General features: G+C 37.6%; 2 protein-coding genes across 2 annotated transcripts; both read right to left on the minus strand.

The window, feature by feature from the left end:
• Positions 1–6,754: 6,754 nt before the first annotated feature.
• On the minus strand, positions 6,755–9,761 carry LOC107192093 (ubiquilin-1). The gene is made up of 7 exons (XM_015581288.1): positions 9,380–9,761; positions 9,066–9,264; positions 8,690–8,978; positions 7,898–8,548; positions 7,598–7,724; positions 7,396–7,528; positions 6,755–7,242 (listed from the first exon to the last, which is right to left on the minus strand). The coding sequence occupies exons 1-7, from the start codon at positions 9,479–9,481 to the stop codon at positions 7,166–7,168; spliced, it is 1,578 nt and encodes a 525-aa protein (XP_015436774.1). The 5' UTR covers positions 9,482–9,761; the 3' UTR covers positions 6,755–7,165.
• Positions 9,762–10,499: 738 nt separating this feature from the next.
• Positions 10,500–15,861, minus strand: LOC107192101 (protein SMG5). Its single transcript, XM_015581298.1, has 8 exons — positions 15,627–15,861; positions 14,180–14,402; positions 13,940–14,104; positions 13,593–13,861; positions 13,252–13,432; positions 11,416–13,144; positions 10,999–11,334; positions 10,500–10,834 (listed from the first exon to the last, which is right to left on the minus strand). Exons 1-8 carry the CDS (start codon positions 15,698–15,700, stop codon positions 10,767–10,769), a joined length of 3,045 nt encoding a protein of 1,014 aa, XP_015436784.1. The 5' UTR covers positions 15,701–15,861; the 3' UTR covers positions 10,500–10,766.
• Between the last annotated feature and the right edge of the window lie 836 nt (positions 15,862–16,697).

A 16,697-nucleotide genomic window follows, 5' to 3' on the forward strand; every position in this document is an offset into this window, starting at 1 on the left:
TCGCGAGTCAGTGCCTTGGAAAAATAAAAACCCGCGTACACGCATTCTTCGGTTAAACTTGCACAGAGGGAGCTTCGTTACGGAATTTTCACCGAGAAAATTACACTGTCGGTAAAGAGGGACATTTCACGCGCGCAACAGCCCTAAGTCACGCGTCTTCTAATACAGGGTGGATGGTATTTACAAGTAATCGCCATTGGCATAACTAGAATTTTTCTGTGGGGGGGGGGGAAGCAGTATACCACGTGTGTGGGTTGCACAAAATAAAGTTACACATTTTACAATAATTATTGCCAAATTTGTTTAACACTAAAACTAAGAATAGAAGGACATAAATATATTCTTAAAACTAAAAGAAATTTGAGATTGATTAAAATCAAGAGTATATTATATGCAGATATCTATAATTAAAATCTATCATATATAAGCTTGAATTTGCTGTTTTTTTTCTGCAAAAATATTTTTTACATTCTCGAGCGCTAGTTCCCTTAATTGTACCCAACCTTTCAATTGATATTGCAGGATTATTGGTTAAGTAGAAAAGTGGGGGGGGGGGCAGTCCGTATTCTGGGGGGGTCAGGCCCACCCTGGCCCCCACCTAGTTACGCCAATGGTAATCGCCGATTAACGATAAAACATTTACAAATGTCGAATTATCAAAAAAGAAGATCGTTTTCTCTTGTCAACAGCGCCACAAGATTACACAACCCTGGAAGACGGTTAATATAATTGTGGGAATATCTCCGATCCGTAAAGTGGATTACCATAATTACTAGGCAAGGTCGACAACTGGGTAATACTACACTACCGGGCGCATTTTTCAAAGAGGAATCGAGGGATTACATATCGAACACACGAGTGTTCCGCGAGAAAGAACATTAGTCCATGTGACGTGTGTGTGTAAAAGGTCAGCAATGGTGGACGCGGGCGACAGACTCCGAGCGGAAACGGAAGGAAAGGTGTATGTATTGTGCAACCTACTCTAACTCGTCCGGAGGGAAATTAATCTTCGGTCGGCGATTCAACGGCGCGAGATGGAATGCGTTCGAGGGAGTAACGGGTACAAAATATCCTGCGTACACGAATCGCGAGGCCACCTCTCCTCGCCGTTCCAGGGACGACGTAAGAGGTCGAAAACCATGGACAGAGTTCCCCATTATTCCACCCAAACTGTCGGTTTAACCCCCCCCCCCGGCCTAACGAACGCAGGGGTCTGTCGAGGCCCAATCACGCCGGCCATTATACTGTGTACTCTTGGTCGCAAGGTATTTACATACGGTGATCTCTCGTTGGTCACCGAAGTGACGATCATCCAAAAGAGACAACGCTAAATTCTTATACAGGGTGTCCTACATAACGTGAGCTTAAATATCTCACTTTGGATTTGCAAAAAATTTATTTTAACAAATGCTGGATGTGATGTCCATTAACTTCGATACATTTTTGCAGTAAACCCTCTATCGTAGTTATTTTATTATTTAAATCTACTCCCTTACATTTGTGGATTTTTTGTACTCAGGTTCACATGAAGGTCATACTGTCTAGGTCATTGGATTGGTCAACTATTACACCACGATGATAAAAATATGTAGTCCCATTTAAAAGACCATAAATGTGACCTTCAAATTTCGGAAAATATGACCTTGAGAAAAATTTTTCCTTATATTTGCTCCTTCTAACCAGATAACACTTTTTCCGCACATTTTATTGTATCTTCAAAAACAAGTGAGATATTCAAGGTTACACAAAAATACACAATATTATTGTATAGTAGCCACTGTAACTGACAGAATACAAAATTGTTTAAAAAACTTGTTTACACAGAGGGAATGCCAGGAATTAATGCATTACTTTATGAGACTAATGAATTTTTGATAACGCCGGTACAATAAATGTAATGGCCCTATAACTTCTGCATGCTACCTGTACATTACGAGATTACTACGGCCCCAGAGAAACGATTTTTTACAATTAACTACTTCGAGATCGCCGTCGATGGAAACTGGGTGATCGACGCGAAAAATCGAGGTCCGAGCACCTTCGTGTACAATGCCTCTCACTTATCACGCAGCAGGTGATCGTGCGAGAATAGTGGCATCATCTGGAGAAACGCGAACTAATTTACAAGTAGCGATATCGCTCTTAGTCCGACATACAGAGTGCATTAAAATACATGGTCGTAACTTCAGCTGTGTCTTATTTTAGAGTCATAATGGAATCTTATATTTGAATGACTTTCAAACGACCTGAATTAGTTCAGTGTTTATCCACTGAAAATTACAATCCTTGCCCTCGATGCAATCCCCACCCCTCCCCATCATAAACGTTTGAAACAGAGGAACAAGGTTAAATAGGACACGTGACAATTGCATCGTTTGTGCGTATCCTGACACGCCTTGTATAAGTAAACAAAACTGAAATTAAACGAAGCACCGTTATCAAAAGGATTATCATAACCACGGATCATCGAATGGCACTGTGTATCGGGAAAGAAGAAAGAAGCCGGCGGGCACAGATACCCGAACACGACAAACAGAGTGAAGTTATGGTAGTGACGCAAGGAACAGGCTAATCTCGTTTCGTGACCCCATTATTTATGCCAACTGTGAACACTATTTGCCTGGAACAGCATCTGGCTTAACGAATAGCTGGGATTCTTTCGCCCTTTTCAACGTCGCGTCGACTCGTTATCGCGATCGATGGTCTGTTTCACGCGATCCTAGAATTTATTGGAAACGATCGATAATGTTAACCACGATCTACATGTACAGGTCACTTTCGTCCGAAAATTTGCCCCCCCCCCGCCTCCCCCGTTATTGGAAAATTTTATTCACAAATGGGATAAAGCTTGCCCATAGATTTTTAAAATAGATGCAGTCGTATTGTGAACATCTTCGAATCCTTAATTAAGAGGATCAATGATACTTATTTTACTGAGATCAATATTTATGGTAATGATATCTGCCATTGTTCTTCAAACGTACAATGCCATTTTCGCTGAGCGAGAGGTGGGCAATTTAATTGGCATTTAAATTGTACTCTCACTTCATTAACAAGATTGTGAAGCGTTATAGAGGGATCTATGTATACAACAGAAAATCAAGAACTGTAATTTATTATTTTACAAACTGGTTAATTGTCATAGACAAATGATGTTTGTGTCTAAGAGAATCGTTAGTATTATTCTGATTTCTATTGTTATTATCATTATCTATTTCGAAGACGTCAGTAATGGTATGGTACTAAAAATACTAAAAGTAATCGTCCAAACCCCGCCATATGGCAACGGTACGTGCGAACAAATGGATCATTGTTTACAGACGAACTAAACAGATAATAGTATTCTTGGCGTCCAATGTAAATGGAATATAATCGTTAATAGCTTGAGGTCTACTCACGGTCAACCGTTTTCTACATTCTAAACAATGTTATACTTTTGTTTTTAAATCAACCGGTATATAGATATCAAGGATTGTATAAAACTTAAAACAAGTCTGATTGTTATTATTAAAAATATTAGATCAACAGAAAATATATTATAGCCGTTTGGAAACTAGATAGAATTTTAGTTGAATTAGATATTTAAATCTGTAAAAACAATGAAACTTTCACGTTACTGTTAACCGAATAAACCTCATAATTGGCGAAGTAAATTTTTCATTAATCACAGCTTTCGAAAAATGATTTATGAAAATGGAAATCTGCATAAGTATTCACAGTCTACTTAGAACACTAAAGATACGAGCCATTAATATCCGATCAACCTATTAACGCTTGATAACTGTATCGTTACTCTCTAATAAGACCGAAACGTCTTCAAGACACGTTAGCTTTCGAAAGGTGTTTCAAAAACGGTTGGCGCCCAACGTATTTATCGATCGTATCGCCACGAATAAGAAGACTGTTGCCTTTCTTTCCGTTACGCAGATGACACGCAGTAGAATTTGTTTGTAATTCTAGATTACCAAACAATTGACCTACATAAGTATTTCTTAATAATACATTAAACAAAGTGCAAAAACTCGTAGAATACGCACAATCGAAGAAACGAATAAAAACGGTTAAATATCGACAGTTTGATCACGTGACCGGTCTAACGATCACCTTTGAAAAAGTCAGTGCTGGGGCTTCTATGGAATGAAAAAAATATCCAATACTATTTTCGTATTATTTCCCAACACGTAATTGTTATACTAACAAGTGACACAAATGCGGTTGTTTAAATAGAAATCCAGTGTCCCATTGGTAAATGAAAGAAAATTTAGTATTTTCTACGGTAATGCGTATAAACACTTTCTCTTGATATTAAACGTAATAAACGGAATCTCAAAAATGGCCACTAAATGGTTCAAGTTATTCTCAAGTTACACACTTAATCAGCAAAGTTTCGTCTCCGCTTCTAAAGTCATCATATTAGTTAAATTACATGTACAGACTACAAAAGATCGTATCCACAATACATATTCGACTTTCTCATCAAATCCAATGTCCTGACAATGCACGAATGCCGCGAATCGGCGTTTCAAATTCGTACAAACGACTGAAAACTCTGTGTACAATCTATCCTAATCAGATGCACGTACAACTTTCCCAACGTCAATGTACGTCGAAATCATCGATCGGTATTGATAAAAATAAAAATACATACGCTTGAAGTTCTCCTTACGATGTAATAACACGGAATTTCGTACGTCCAGTGGGGAGGGGCGGGTTGAAAGTTGCGAGAGGAAACCTCTGCGCGGAAAAGGGCTGCGAGAAGCCGCAAAACGCGATGGAAAGGAAAAGGGCCCGCGAAGATCCGTCCCTGGCCTCGGTAAGCGAAACCGGGCGGGCTGCTAACTCACCTCGTGCCACATTCCGCTGGCTCTGCCAACGTTTTCGACGACGAGAATGCACCGCGTGCAGGCTGCTCGCAAGGAGCACCACCTTTTGCACCGAACCACACACACCTGCACCGGGCCGCGGCGCACTCGCCCCGTTTTCGAAAATTTTCGAGCTCCGCGGCACACGTGAGAGAGAGCTCCTCTCAGCGGGCTCGCATGCCCGCGACGCGGCGGATTCGTCCGCGCAAACTCCTCGAACGAAGTTTCCCGTAACCCGACACCACGCACCTAGAAACGTCAGTTGAACACCGGTGCGCTTCCGCGATAAAACGATATTACGCTTGGAAAGCCCGCGTTACACGTTCCACGGGCGACCACGCGCACACACCAACACCAAACCGTGCGACCGTTCGACACAGACTGAACCTCTGCCGCGCCAACCGAATGATCGTAGGCACGGAAGGGCGGAGGGGAGGCGTTGACGATGCGTGGCGGGGATGCGCAGATCCTGCTTTCGGTTTGACTACCCGTAAAAATTTGAATTCAAATGTCGTGATTGATTCTGTGCGGGATGTTTGATAAAATGCGAATGTATTTTTTCGATTGAATTGTGGAGAATCGATTGGCAATGGTTTCCCCGTTTTGGTAGCTTTTATGAGAAACTGAGAATCGTAAAGTATCGTATATTTTTCGAATGACTATAGAGCTGTCCTTGGGCTTGGTGTCAATAAAAAGTTCAATGCGTTGTTAGCTTTTGAACAGTTTTTGCCTAATGAGTTAATGTTATAAGGAACTACTATAATACCATGGTTCGTTTTAGATTGCAGTCTTGTAAATAATTAAGTTAATTTGATCAAGGGTTACTAAAAACATCGACTCAATTCGAAATGTATATTTTTTTACATAGGTTCCAGTCTATGTTATTTCTAAACATATGTTTTATATTTGCATATCATTCACTCACAACGTGTACTGCTAAGGTAACTTAAATTAATACCTCAGACATGCTCGGTAGTTAAAATTCATTAATATGAATCAACCATAATTTTATTTTGTAATATAATCGCTTGTACAGAATACCTTGTTGTTTAGTGAAGTATACTGAATACACATAAAAGTTTATCATAATGCGCATGGATATTAATGTAATCGTACATCAATCAAAAATAGTAAAATTATAACTATTCTTTTTTTTTGTCCTTTCATCCTCAATAAAGATAATTTACAACATTTATCGTTTTCTTTATCCTTTCAATATATTTAAGAACTAATCGACGATTACATTTTCCAATTTAAACACATTTACATGTGACATATCTCATTATATCGATCTTTTCGCGCGTTTCTCTATATAAACAACCTACACCATAGAATTCTCGATCATCACGCTACAAATCTCTAAATTTGTATCTCAAGACATGTAGTGCATAGTTACCGTTCTTGTAGTTACGCATACAATAAAAACAAGAGAAACAGAAACTCAAAACGAATGTGTGTCGGCATCAAGATGGAAACGAAAAGAAACCTCCCTTCTCACCTGCCATACATACAAAACATACGTGGAAAACACTAACGTAACATCGAACATTTTTCTTTTCAAGCAGATGGAATAAACTATGGATCTTCGTTAGTTTGAAAGTCTTTAGTTTTTAGTCTCGACAAATAATTCATGTCTATACACCAAATGTTGCGTAGCAATCGATAATAATTCCCCTTACCCCCATTTCTGTCCGCAAACATATTAACGCTTCATGCAATACATTTACTAGTATGATTACGTACATTTAAGCAAAGAAATTATACTCCATGAAAATTCGTAATTCGACTGATCAAGCCAGAAGCATCATATTTATTTAACGGCAATCTATTTTCAAAGCAGGTTCCATTGTTTCTAAGAAACGCCATAAATGTACAATAACAAAGAAGAAGGAACAAGACAGTCCCACGTATTACGATCTAATAATATAATTCTCTTGAATGCGTGATAAACAAATTTACACCGACGAAATACATTACCAGAGTCTATCTAGTACTTGGAGCACATCGAGAAAAACATACAGAATACAGAATTAAACTAGGAAATTTCGAATGTGAGACGTGCGAACAAGTTTAACATTTAGATACCGGTAGTTATTTGTATCGTGTACGATAAAGTACCAAATCCAAAATAAAAATGCATATTGAACGAGTCAGTAGCGTGTATTCTGTCAAGAGTTGGGGTAGAAGTTTATAATTTTTCTGACAGCCAGTTACCTCAAATATCTCTCACCACGCCGGTTGCAAGAGGTAAATAAGGGAGAAATTAAAAATAGTAATGGAATAACAGTATTACATATTGGTAGTTAGCTCATGGACACTTGTCCATTAGACAATAGCCGTTCAACAGCAGCGTTTATATCTCCAAATGTGGCAATCAATGCTGAAAACACCAAAATTTTCTGTAAATATTGCACTATACAGTGTACCACTATAAAAATTCAGTGTAACATAGATTCGCTAAAAACAACTATTAGCATGCTAATGTTTGATGACAAAACAAACACTTTTAAAAATTATATATATATATCGATACCTTGTAAATTGGCATCTCTATTAACAAATCCCATAGCCGTAAGTTGTTCCAACTGTGCTCTATAACGCTCCTCTGGTGGAGGCACAGGTTGGCCATCCACTTCTACGCCTTGGTTTAATGCCATCGCCGATACCTGAAGTAAAATAATGTCAACAACCAATCCCGTCTATATCTTATTGAGAAATTTAAATAAAGTGTTTACCATGCGCGCCATAAACTGAGAGAATGCATCTTGTTGGTTTGTGTCCGATGATTGTGTAGTCGATGTTGGTGGGTTTGTTGTGCCCGTGTTTGGTGGTGTTGCCGCAGTTGGCACAGTCAGGCCCATGCTAAAAAATATTTTGTATAAATAAACTTTCAAACATAAATGTTATCTACATGAAACGACAATGCCATAAAAGTATTGCAACGCTACAACATAAAGATCAAACTAATATGGAATAATAATAGTAATCATATCAGAAATAAACAAGTTATTGTAAGGATATTTGCAACAACTTACTTTTCAACAAGTTCTGGAGCAACAGTGCGTAACTGTTCCATACCCTGTTGAATTTGCATAATAGCAGCTAACGCGTCAGGATTTGTAACAACATTCTGAATCTGTGGATTTTGCATTTGTTGGATGAATGCAGGCATCATAGCTCTCATTTGCTCTTGCATTTGTGGATTTCCTCTAAGGAAAGGATTGGCGGCAATCACCCTATTAGCTATAGCAGGATCTGCAGCCATGGCTTCTAGCATAGACCTTGTGTAAGGTGCGTTCAACATGTTTCTCATTAGCTGCGGATTTTCCATCATTTGAGCGGCAAGGCTTTGCATTCCTGGCGAATCCAACAGACCCCTTCCTTGTGGTTGGGGGTTGGAAGTGTTACTTTGATTCTGATTCCAAGGATTTGGCAAAGGATCCCTGTTTTCTTGACCTTGCTGTGGATTAGCCTGACCATCTGGGCCACCGTTATTTTCCACTAATGATGCAAAAGGATTGCGTTCACTGGCTGCTGCTGCAAGCATAGGTTCCTGAATATCGCGATACATGCGACGAAGTGCACTGTAGCCACCAGGAATGCTTTCTAGATTAGATAGGGCTCTGTCGTGAGAACGCATTAATTCTTGTAGCATTGAAGGATTGCGTGCCAGCTCCATTGTTTGCCTAAAAAGGTTTTAATATTAATTCATAGCCTTGATCACGTTTTATAACACTGTTAAGTAAAGCTACGTTTTTACAACTGGTTGCAGTACACCTTCGTTAACTTTATTCTAAGTACTGTTATGTATCTATTGTTATATTTACCTTAACAGTTCTGCATTGTTCAACATATGACTAATTTCTGGATTGCGTTGCATCAGCTCTTGCATTTGAGGATTAGCTGTGACCAAGACACGCATATTTTCTGGATCATTCATTAAACTTTGCACCAATGGATTATCGAGCACTTGACGCATAGTTTCTGGGTTTGACAGTAATTCGCGTTGCATACGTTGTTGCAAATCTATAAAATTAGCAGATCCCAAACCAAGTGATTCCAGTCCTACAAGTCCTCCTAAACTCCCTAATCCGAAAGGGCTGGCATTTATCTCAGCTGAATACAATATATACAAACAAAAATATGTAAATATTAACAATAACAACTGTTTATGTATAAAAGATAAAATCGAACTTAAACTACCTTGTGGTCTTTGGGATGGTGTTGATTCTAGATTCTGATTAGATGGAGTACGTGGTGCTTTGATAACCAGGTGCACCGTCAAGCCATCCTTAACATTATGTGTAGTTAAACTTTCGTGATCTTTCATGATCTTTCCAGCAAAGATCAAGCACAACTGTTCCGTCTGGGCGTTGAACTTCTTCGACACCGCCTCTTTAAACTATAAATATTGAAGAAAACGTTTAATAAAAGTTAACCCAATAATGACGAAAGTGATGATTCACGGTAAATCACGACATTTAAGAAATCGGTAGACGCATTATTGGGAAACTTACGTCTTTAACACTAGCATCTTCCTCGATCTCGATGGTCTGTTTTTCTTTTGGCGTTTTGACATTAACCGTGATTTTCTTTCGAGTATCCTGGCCTTCTGCCATCTTGAATCGGTAGATGACTCGTTACTTTCGACGCTTTCGATTCTCCCTCGTCGAGGGCCAATTGCGTACCGCTTTTCCACGAATACTAGAACTCTTCTCGCACCACGGAAATTTCGTTCACGAGCCTGTTCTTAATGAAACTACGCTAAATTTTGTTAACAAGTTATTCCAAAGAATCATAAAGTTCACATAGAGGGGTCAACTTGAGCAGCTATTCAACGCTAACCATAACGCACGAGACGAAGAAACTGCACGATATGTCAACGCGGCCGTGTATAGTTTTTTTTTCTAGAATTCACGTGTAACTACTTTCCTCCTAAAAACGATTCTTACGTCACACTAAATGATATTTAGCTAAATGCAAAATTATGACACAACAATCGCAGGCGGAAAATACTAGGTCTTATTTATGAAAAACCACGAATCGCTTTATAATAGGTTATGTCCTATTGCCAATACCGAAACCTTAAAACACTAAGCATAGCACATATCACACTTGTAACATAACGTGTTATGCATAAAATGTGCCTAGATATATGGCATTCATTAAAGAATGATGTATTCCGTTGTTGCAAGATTTATGAAGCTTCCGGACAAAATGTCGCCAAGCATGAATAACGCCCCAAAAAAAGGATCGCGTTACAAAAAACATATTTAAATTCATTTTTACTGAAGCCTTCAGACTCTAGAATGGAATCTTAAATTTTCCTAGGGATTCTTGGTAAATAACGCCATTGCGTATGATTACAAACATATTACATACACGTCGTGATTCATTGAAAGAGCATTTTTTCACTAGAGTTACATTTTACGTTCGGTTAATTATAAATTTTATATATTAATTTTCTTTATAACACAATTTATTTTAATATCAGTGAAATTAATTGCAGTTTAAAACTCAAGTTTCAGCGCTACATAAATTCACTCATCGTGGTTTCCGTTCTCTTTCTTCTAACACACATCTTCCACTTTGGAAACGTTACGATGGCATATTTATTTTTCATAAAAAAATGTCTATTTAAAAATACAAGTACTTGTTGATACATAAATGGCAATGCGAGCGGTTAAAAGGAAACCAATTTATTGTTTAGAATTTTTTCATGGAAAAGGTTTTAGATCCATTCTGGTTTTGTCGAAGGAGAACCGCCGATTTTCCTTTCTGGGTTTCCAGCCCTCTCTGACTCGCCCGCTTAGCTGACCGTAGTCGCAGCTATCAAGAAGGGTCCAAGTCTGTCACTTCGGTATGAGGAAGCAGTAGATGATCATCTCAATTAGTTCAATATGCTCAACCGTGACTTTTACTCGATGCCTTCCATTTTGTTTGAAATGTCTCAATGTACTCGATATTGACACCTAGAATTAACCACATTTAATTTAAGAATGTATCCCACAGGAAACCATGTGTTTTTATGCTAGTAATTTTAATGTTTGTTAAAACATCATCTTTCCTACAATTCGTTTCATATTACATAATATTGTAAAACATGAAAACAGAACTATTAACAAAGATAATATACCTGCACTCTTTGCCAATCCCTCAGGACTAAAAGTAAGAACTCTTTTATCATCTGGACTGCAACCAGTGAGTAACGTTACAACTGGTGTTTCTGCATCATTGGTCATACCAACTTTCATCTGTTGCGTAAGATAGTGACAACATTCGATAATTTGGAAAAACAACCACGCCTCTTTGTCTTTCGGTCTTGGACCTTTTATATATGGTAGTGGCAAACGTTCGTGCTGTCTTTGAGCTCGTAAAAATCGTGAACCTCGTTTTAATTGACCTTCCAGCCAGCGTGTCGCTTCTCTTGCTCGACTGCTAACTCGCTTCACTTCGTCCAACGCAGAAACGACTAAATATGAAACAGATGTTTATGTTATTTTTAAACAAAACACTTTTATAATTTAATTTTAACTTGTACTTTGCTACTAACCGACACTAGGAATCACAATAATGAATTTCTTAGCGTATACCAATCGTTTGAGAGCAGGTGTATGTTTAGCTAAGACTTCATGATCAGGCACCAAATATGGGGACATCAACCTGGACCTTAAACGACTCTCCAAAGCACAAACTTCTGCTTTCAACCATAATTTCCCCATATGTCTCATCAACTTTCCTCGAGAATGATCCATTTCCAAGTCCTTATTAACACCTTTCGCTGCGTTGACTGGGTTCAAGTCGATTGTAACAAACAATTGCTTCGTATTATCATACTTGACACCGGCATCTTCCACGGAATGAAGAAAGTATCCAAATTCGACTAATTTCAAAGCCCTCAACAGAGATTCCTCCCGTTTGTTCATTTTATGTTTGTAAAGTATCTTCCAATTGAGTGTCTTCTGGGCATCCTCCAACAAATTCAATCCTCTCAAGTCAATATCTTCCGGTAACGGAATTGTTTTTACACATTCTTTTAATTTATCGACACTTGAAAATATCATGCTATCATCTTTGCAATCTTTCAATAACACGTTTGTATCGATGCTGATTAAATTCAGCAAAATCGTAACGCGTTTCAATAACGTCCGAGAACTTTTTCCACATATCTTTATAATATCCGGATTACTTCTTAACCAATCGCAACATATCTTAATAGACGCTAGTATATCTTTTCCAATCAGGATGTTCAGCACTTCGTTCGCTTTTAACTTCTGTTTCTTCAACTGTGCAATATAAATTACTCTATCTGACGACGCGTTACCTTCTTCGAAAGTATTTTCGGAATTAGTTGTTTCCCCATTACCAGAGATAACTACACAATTTTTGCTGTCCAGTTTTTTGTCTGTTTGATCATCGGATGCTTTTCCACCATTTTGCACATGATCATTAACTACTTCAGTTGCAGCAGATTTTGCTTCAGGTTCCATGTGTCCGTTCATATTTTTTGGTTTAGGATTATTTTTTGTTTCTTGTTTCATTCGTAAACCGGAACTTTCGTCGTCAGAAACGTCTTCTGAGAGTGCCTCATCCGATAAAGCATTTCCTTCGCTCAGGACATCCTCTGTCTCAGAAACGTCCGAGTTGATGTCATCACTGGAAGACCCCATAGTTGTCTGATCAATGTCGCTCGCATCTGAATCGCTACTAGTTCTTCGTTTCCGTCGTCGGAGCTTGGTCAGTAAACTTTTAGTTTTCTCACGAGTTTTCCGAGGTCCGTTCTGAAGATCTCCATTGTTCTCCGCATTTCTCTTTTCAGAAATCGTTTTATTGTCATTTTCAGTGACAGATTTGCCACTTTCTGTTAACTTTGATTTACGTTGTTTTGTAATGTTATTCTCTCCTTCAACGGATTTGTGGTTACATTCTTTTTGGATTAATTGCTCATTTGATTGTAAAACTTCTCCTACATTGGATAACGGTACATCTATAAAACACTCTTGCAATCGTGTTATTGTAAACTGTATCAACTGCGACAATATCGCCAAAGTTACAGCTACGACACCTTGAACCTCGCTTGACTCTTTGCTTCTTAATCTTGATATGGACATCAGACATATGGCCACGATTTTCAATATCATGTCATCTGTTAAATAACTCGTTTGTTCTTTTTTGCAATTTTGAAGGTATGCTTCGATACTAGTCTCACTATTATTGTGATTTGTATCGGTTTGTTCATGTTGTTCCGTGCTTAAACAAGCTTCGATACTATTCAGAAGATCCTACGACAAAGATTAACAATAATAAATATTTCATATTCTACAAAGATTATTTCCCAGCGTAAAGGCTCTCGAGAATTAAAAATATCTATATGCATAATTGCACACACCTGACATTCTTGGTTTATTCTGTCTGAATTCGGAACATCATAATCCCATGATTGTAGCAAAGAAAACAATCTCGATATACATATATGCGTGGGATACTTTTCATCCGTGTAAATCGAGTGTGTAACAATAGCTCTTTTTAAATTTCCCTCTGCTCCTTCAAACGGTTCAGTACATAAAACGCTACAAAGTAATTACAGTCAGCCTTATTACAAAAAACTTGTTTAATTAACGTAAACTAAAGAAATATAATAAACTTCCATTTAATACTAATTCTGAAATTAGCAGGAAACGTTTTGTTCTGAATTCGTACAAGTAATGTGAAATAAGAAAGTATTCTAACCATCTGATATAGTGGTACACTGCATCAAGGCCATAATTTCTATTGCCAGCTACAGTGCCCAATTGATTATGTGGCATCCCAATATTTGGATCGAATGCTATAGCCATTTTGTAATACCTCTTTGCTATCATTGGATCCCAGTGTGGGTCTAATTCTAATTTGTATCTAGCTAAGTCCCCAAGGCATACCAGACTTCTATGAATCAAGCGAGCAACACACTGCTTCACCTCTTCGCTGTAAACTTTGGACTGACTTGCCTTATTTTTGGCCTTAACACAAAAATTAGAAGAATTGAATAAGCTTGTAGGCATAAATTGCTTCGTATAATAATATTCAAGAGAACTTACATTTGATGTTTCAGTTTCAGTTTCTGTAAATGCAAAATCAATAGCACCAACTAAATCTAAACCATATTCTAATTGTAATTTCAGTATCAAGTGATGGTAAAACCCAACTCCTACTGCCAAGTGAACAGATAACACTGCTTTTTCTGTTTCATTCCATGCAGTGCTCTATAATTAAAGAATAATATACTATAACATAAAACAATTTATTGTAATTTCCATAAAGTATTTTAAAATTATTACCTTCCGTAATTTTTTAGCAGCATATACAATGTCATAGAATGCTTTTCTCCATAATAACTCCTCCGTTTTGCGTGCATACTCAACAGGATCTTTAGTTATTAATCTTATGCAATAATCTTTAAGCTTCACTCTCAAAGCTTCCCCTGATGGGGTAAATAAATCTGTTATTGTTAACGCACGACTCTTTTGTTCATCTAATCTTTTGGCAACATCTGTTATACCCCTGTTAACAATAACAGATGTTATTAGATTAAACCATGTACATGGAAATTTTTAAACTATACTAGTTTTATTATGAACGCCTGTATGTTTTATCAACATCGACGGTCGCAGGAAAAGATAGCGAGTGAATAAGAAAAAGGGATTGAGCTACGAAGCAGCCGACAAAGATTTAAATTCCCGCGTATTGGCGAGAGAACTCTAATGCAACGATGAAACCTTTTTTATTGTTGATTCTTTATTAATGGAAATTTTATTAATATATTGGTGAGCTTCGTCTGATTAAAATGAGACTATACACGATATGATTCGGATCATTTTTAATATATCAGAAGCGATAACTTATATTCTTTCGTTATCATGTCCGACAAATTAGAAATGATCCAAATTATATCGTGTTTGGTATTGTTTTAATCAGAAAAATATCAGCAGTATGCTGATAAAGTCTTCGCGACAAAGTAACAAAAAATAAGTAAGTTGTATCGTTGCATTGTCTCACCAATACGCAGGCTTTTAATCTTTCTTCGACTCCCAAACTTTCAGCTGTTGGCTCGCGGGAGAGAAGCCACGGCGTGTTATATTATTTATTCGACTGATTGCAAGGGTTGACCCCCAACAATGGGGAGGAAGCAGAAAACTTTTAAAGCACCAACTTAGCCCATCGTTTAACGGGACATTACTATACACACATTTGTAATCGTTTATTGATTAAATTGAAAAAAAAATACATACACGTCAAGGTTTATTGTAAATGAAAGGTAAAAATAGACGGTGATTAAAACAAAAAAAAAGACGGCGAAAGGTGTACCAATAAACTATTACACTTTTTTCATAACATAAAATCTTATTCATCAGGAACAAAAATTTGTCACACACACAGAATTAATTCTTCTTGGATATTTAGGAAAAAGGTGTATAACATTAATAAATCATAGACTGATAACTTAATTATTTATCACGAAAATTTCCTGGAAATGACGAGCGAAAGATTGCGTACAAAAGCGCGCCAATAAAAGAACATGGGTACACGAACAATACAGGTTATGTTAACACAAGGTGATAACTGAATATAATCCACTAATTCAAAAGAAAAAGATTTCCATGTATATATGTATTGTATATGTATATGTATATGATATGTATATATACATATATGTATATATGTATGATATATGGTGTGCAACGTGAGCGAGAAGAGTTACAGTTCTGATGTGTATTTTAATATTACTTGTGCAAACGTCTCGTCTGTTCGAGACAATCCGTCGTTCGGACATCTACTGCAGTGTTGTACGTTCTCCTCATTTTGTTTCGATCATTTTTCACTTCCTGGCCGCTTCGTCATTATTCATTTTCGCGCGGTCTCCTGACACGCGCACCTCCGTCCCAAGGTAAGAAAATTCGACATTCGCCCTCACCTGGCTCCAGAAACCTCCCACGACTGCGAAACTCACCACACGATTACGCATACGCACCACAGATATGCAACTGATGCAACTTGTTCAGTGGTTAACCGTAGGAAAATCATCTGAACATTTTTTGACGCCAGTGTTACCAAACAAAATATTCTTACACGATAAATAACACTATAAAAGTATACTGTACGTGTTCAAGTGAAAGTGTTAACTGAAGCGTCTGCTTCGTTATCATTCGATAATAATTTATTTTGTTGCATTTTTCAAATTAATATCGAAATTTCCTCTCTGTTAATATGGAGTTCCGACGGATGTCTAAATGATAATATGGCGCCATTTAGTGACAAGAACGTGGTACTAAGTGGACAATAGTTTGAGCGGTTTGCTGTAGGTAACGCCACGGCTCTCTCCCATCGCATTGATCATATATTTTATAAAATTAAATATGAATTATATCAATATCATAATATCAATTCAGGACTCGTCATCTTCTAGTATACCTCCTAAGGAAAATAAAAAGACCGTTGCTGTCTCATCAAGTTTAGGTTAGAGCAATCACGGTCGTGAATGAAGTTAAATCACGACTGTGATCGTGATTCGGCGATCACTGTGATAAATCACCGTTAGTGATTTTGCACGCCATCTCTAACTGAAACCGTTTTGTAATTTGATTATTTGTATGCAATCCTTTAAGAAATAGCAATTCTTTCTGAAATTGTCACATGCTTCTAAATAGATGAAACTGTGCGTTCGATCAACTAGAAAGCAACGGAAGAACGTTTAAAAAGTCTCTAGTGGAAATAGCGCGCCCGGGCGACTAGATGTCGCTTGAGTCGTCGATTTAAATTAAACTGAAAAGTCGTTATCTGCTTGAACAGGCCTACACC

This window comes from Dufourea novaeangliae, unplaced genomic scaffold, assembly GCF_001272555.1.
Source record: "Dufourea novaeangliae isolate 0120121106 unplaced genomic scaffold, ASM127255v1 scaffold306, whole genome shotgun sequence".
Lineage (NCBI taxonomy): Eukaryota > Metazoa > Arthropoda > Insecta > Hymenoptera > Halictidae > Dufourea > Dufourea novaeangliae.

Coding starts and splice junctions, on each gene's coding strand:
- LOC107192093 (XM_015581288.1), bottom strand. CDS start 9,481: ATGGCAGAAGGCCAGGATACTCGAAAGAAAATCACGGTTAATGTCAAA. Junction 8,549..8,689: donor AACAATGCAGAACTGTTAAG/GTAAATATAACA, acceptor AAACCTTTTTAG/GCAAACAATGGAGCTGGCAC. Junction 7,529..7,597: donor CTCAGTTTATGGCGCGCATG/GTAAACACTTTA, acceptor ATTTTACTTCAG/GTATCGGCGATGGCATTAAA.
- LOC107192101 (XM_015581298.1), bottom strand. CDS start 15,700: ATGAGGAGAACGTACAACACTGCAGTAGATGTCCGAACGACGGATTGT. Junction 13,862..13,939: donor CTGAAACTGAAACATCAAAT/GTAAGTTCTCTT, acceptor TTTTGTGTTAAG/GCCAAAAATAAGGCAAGTCA. Junction 10,835..10,998: donor GGGATTGGCAAAGAGTGCAG/GTATATTATCTT, acceptor GGTTAATTCTAG/GTGTCAATATCGAGTACATT.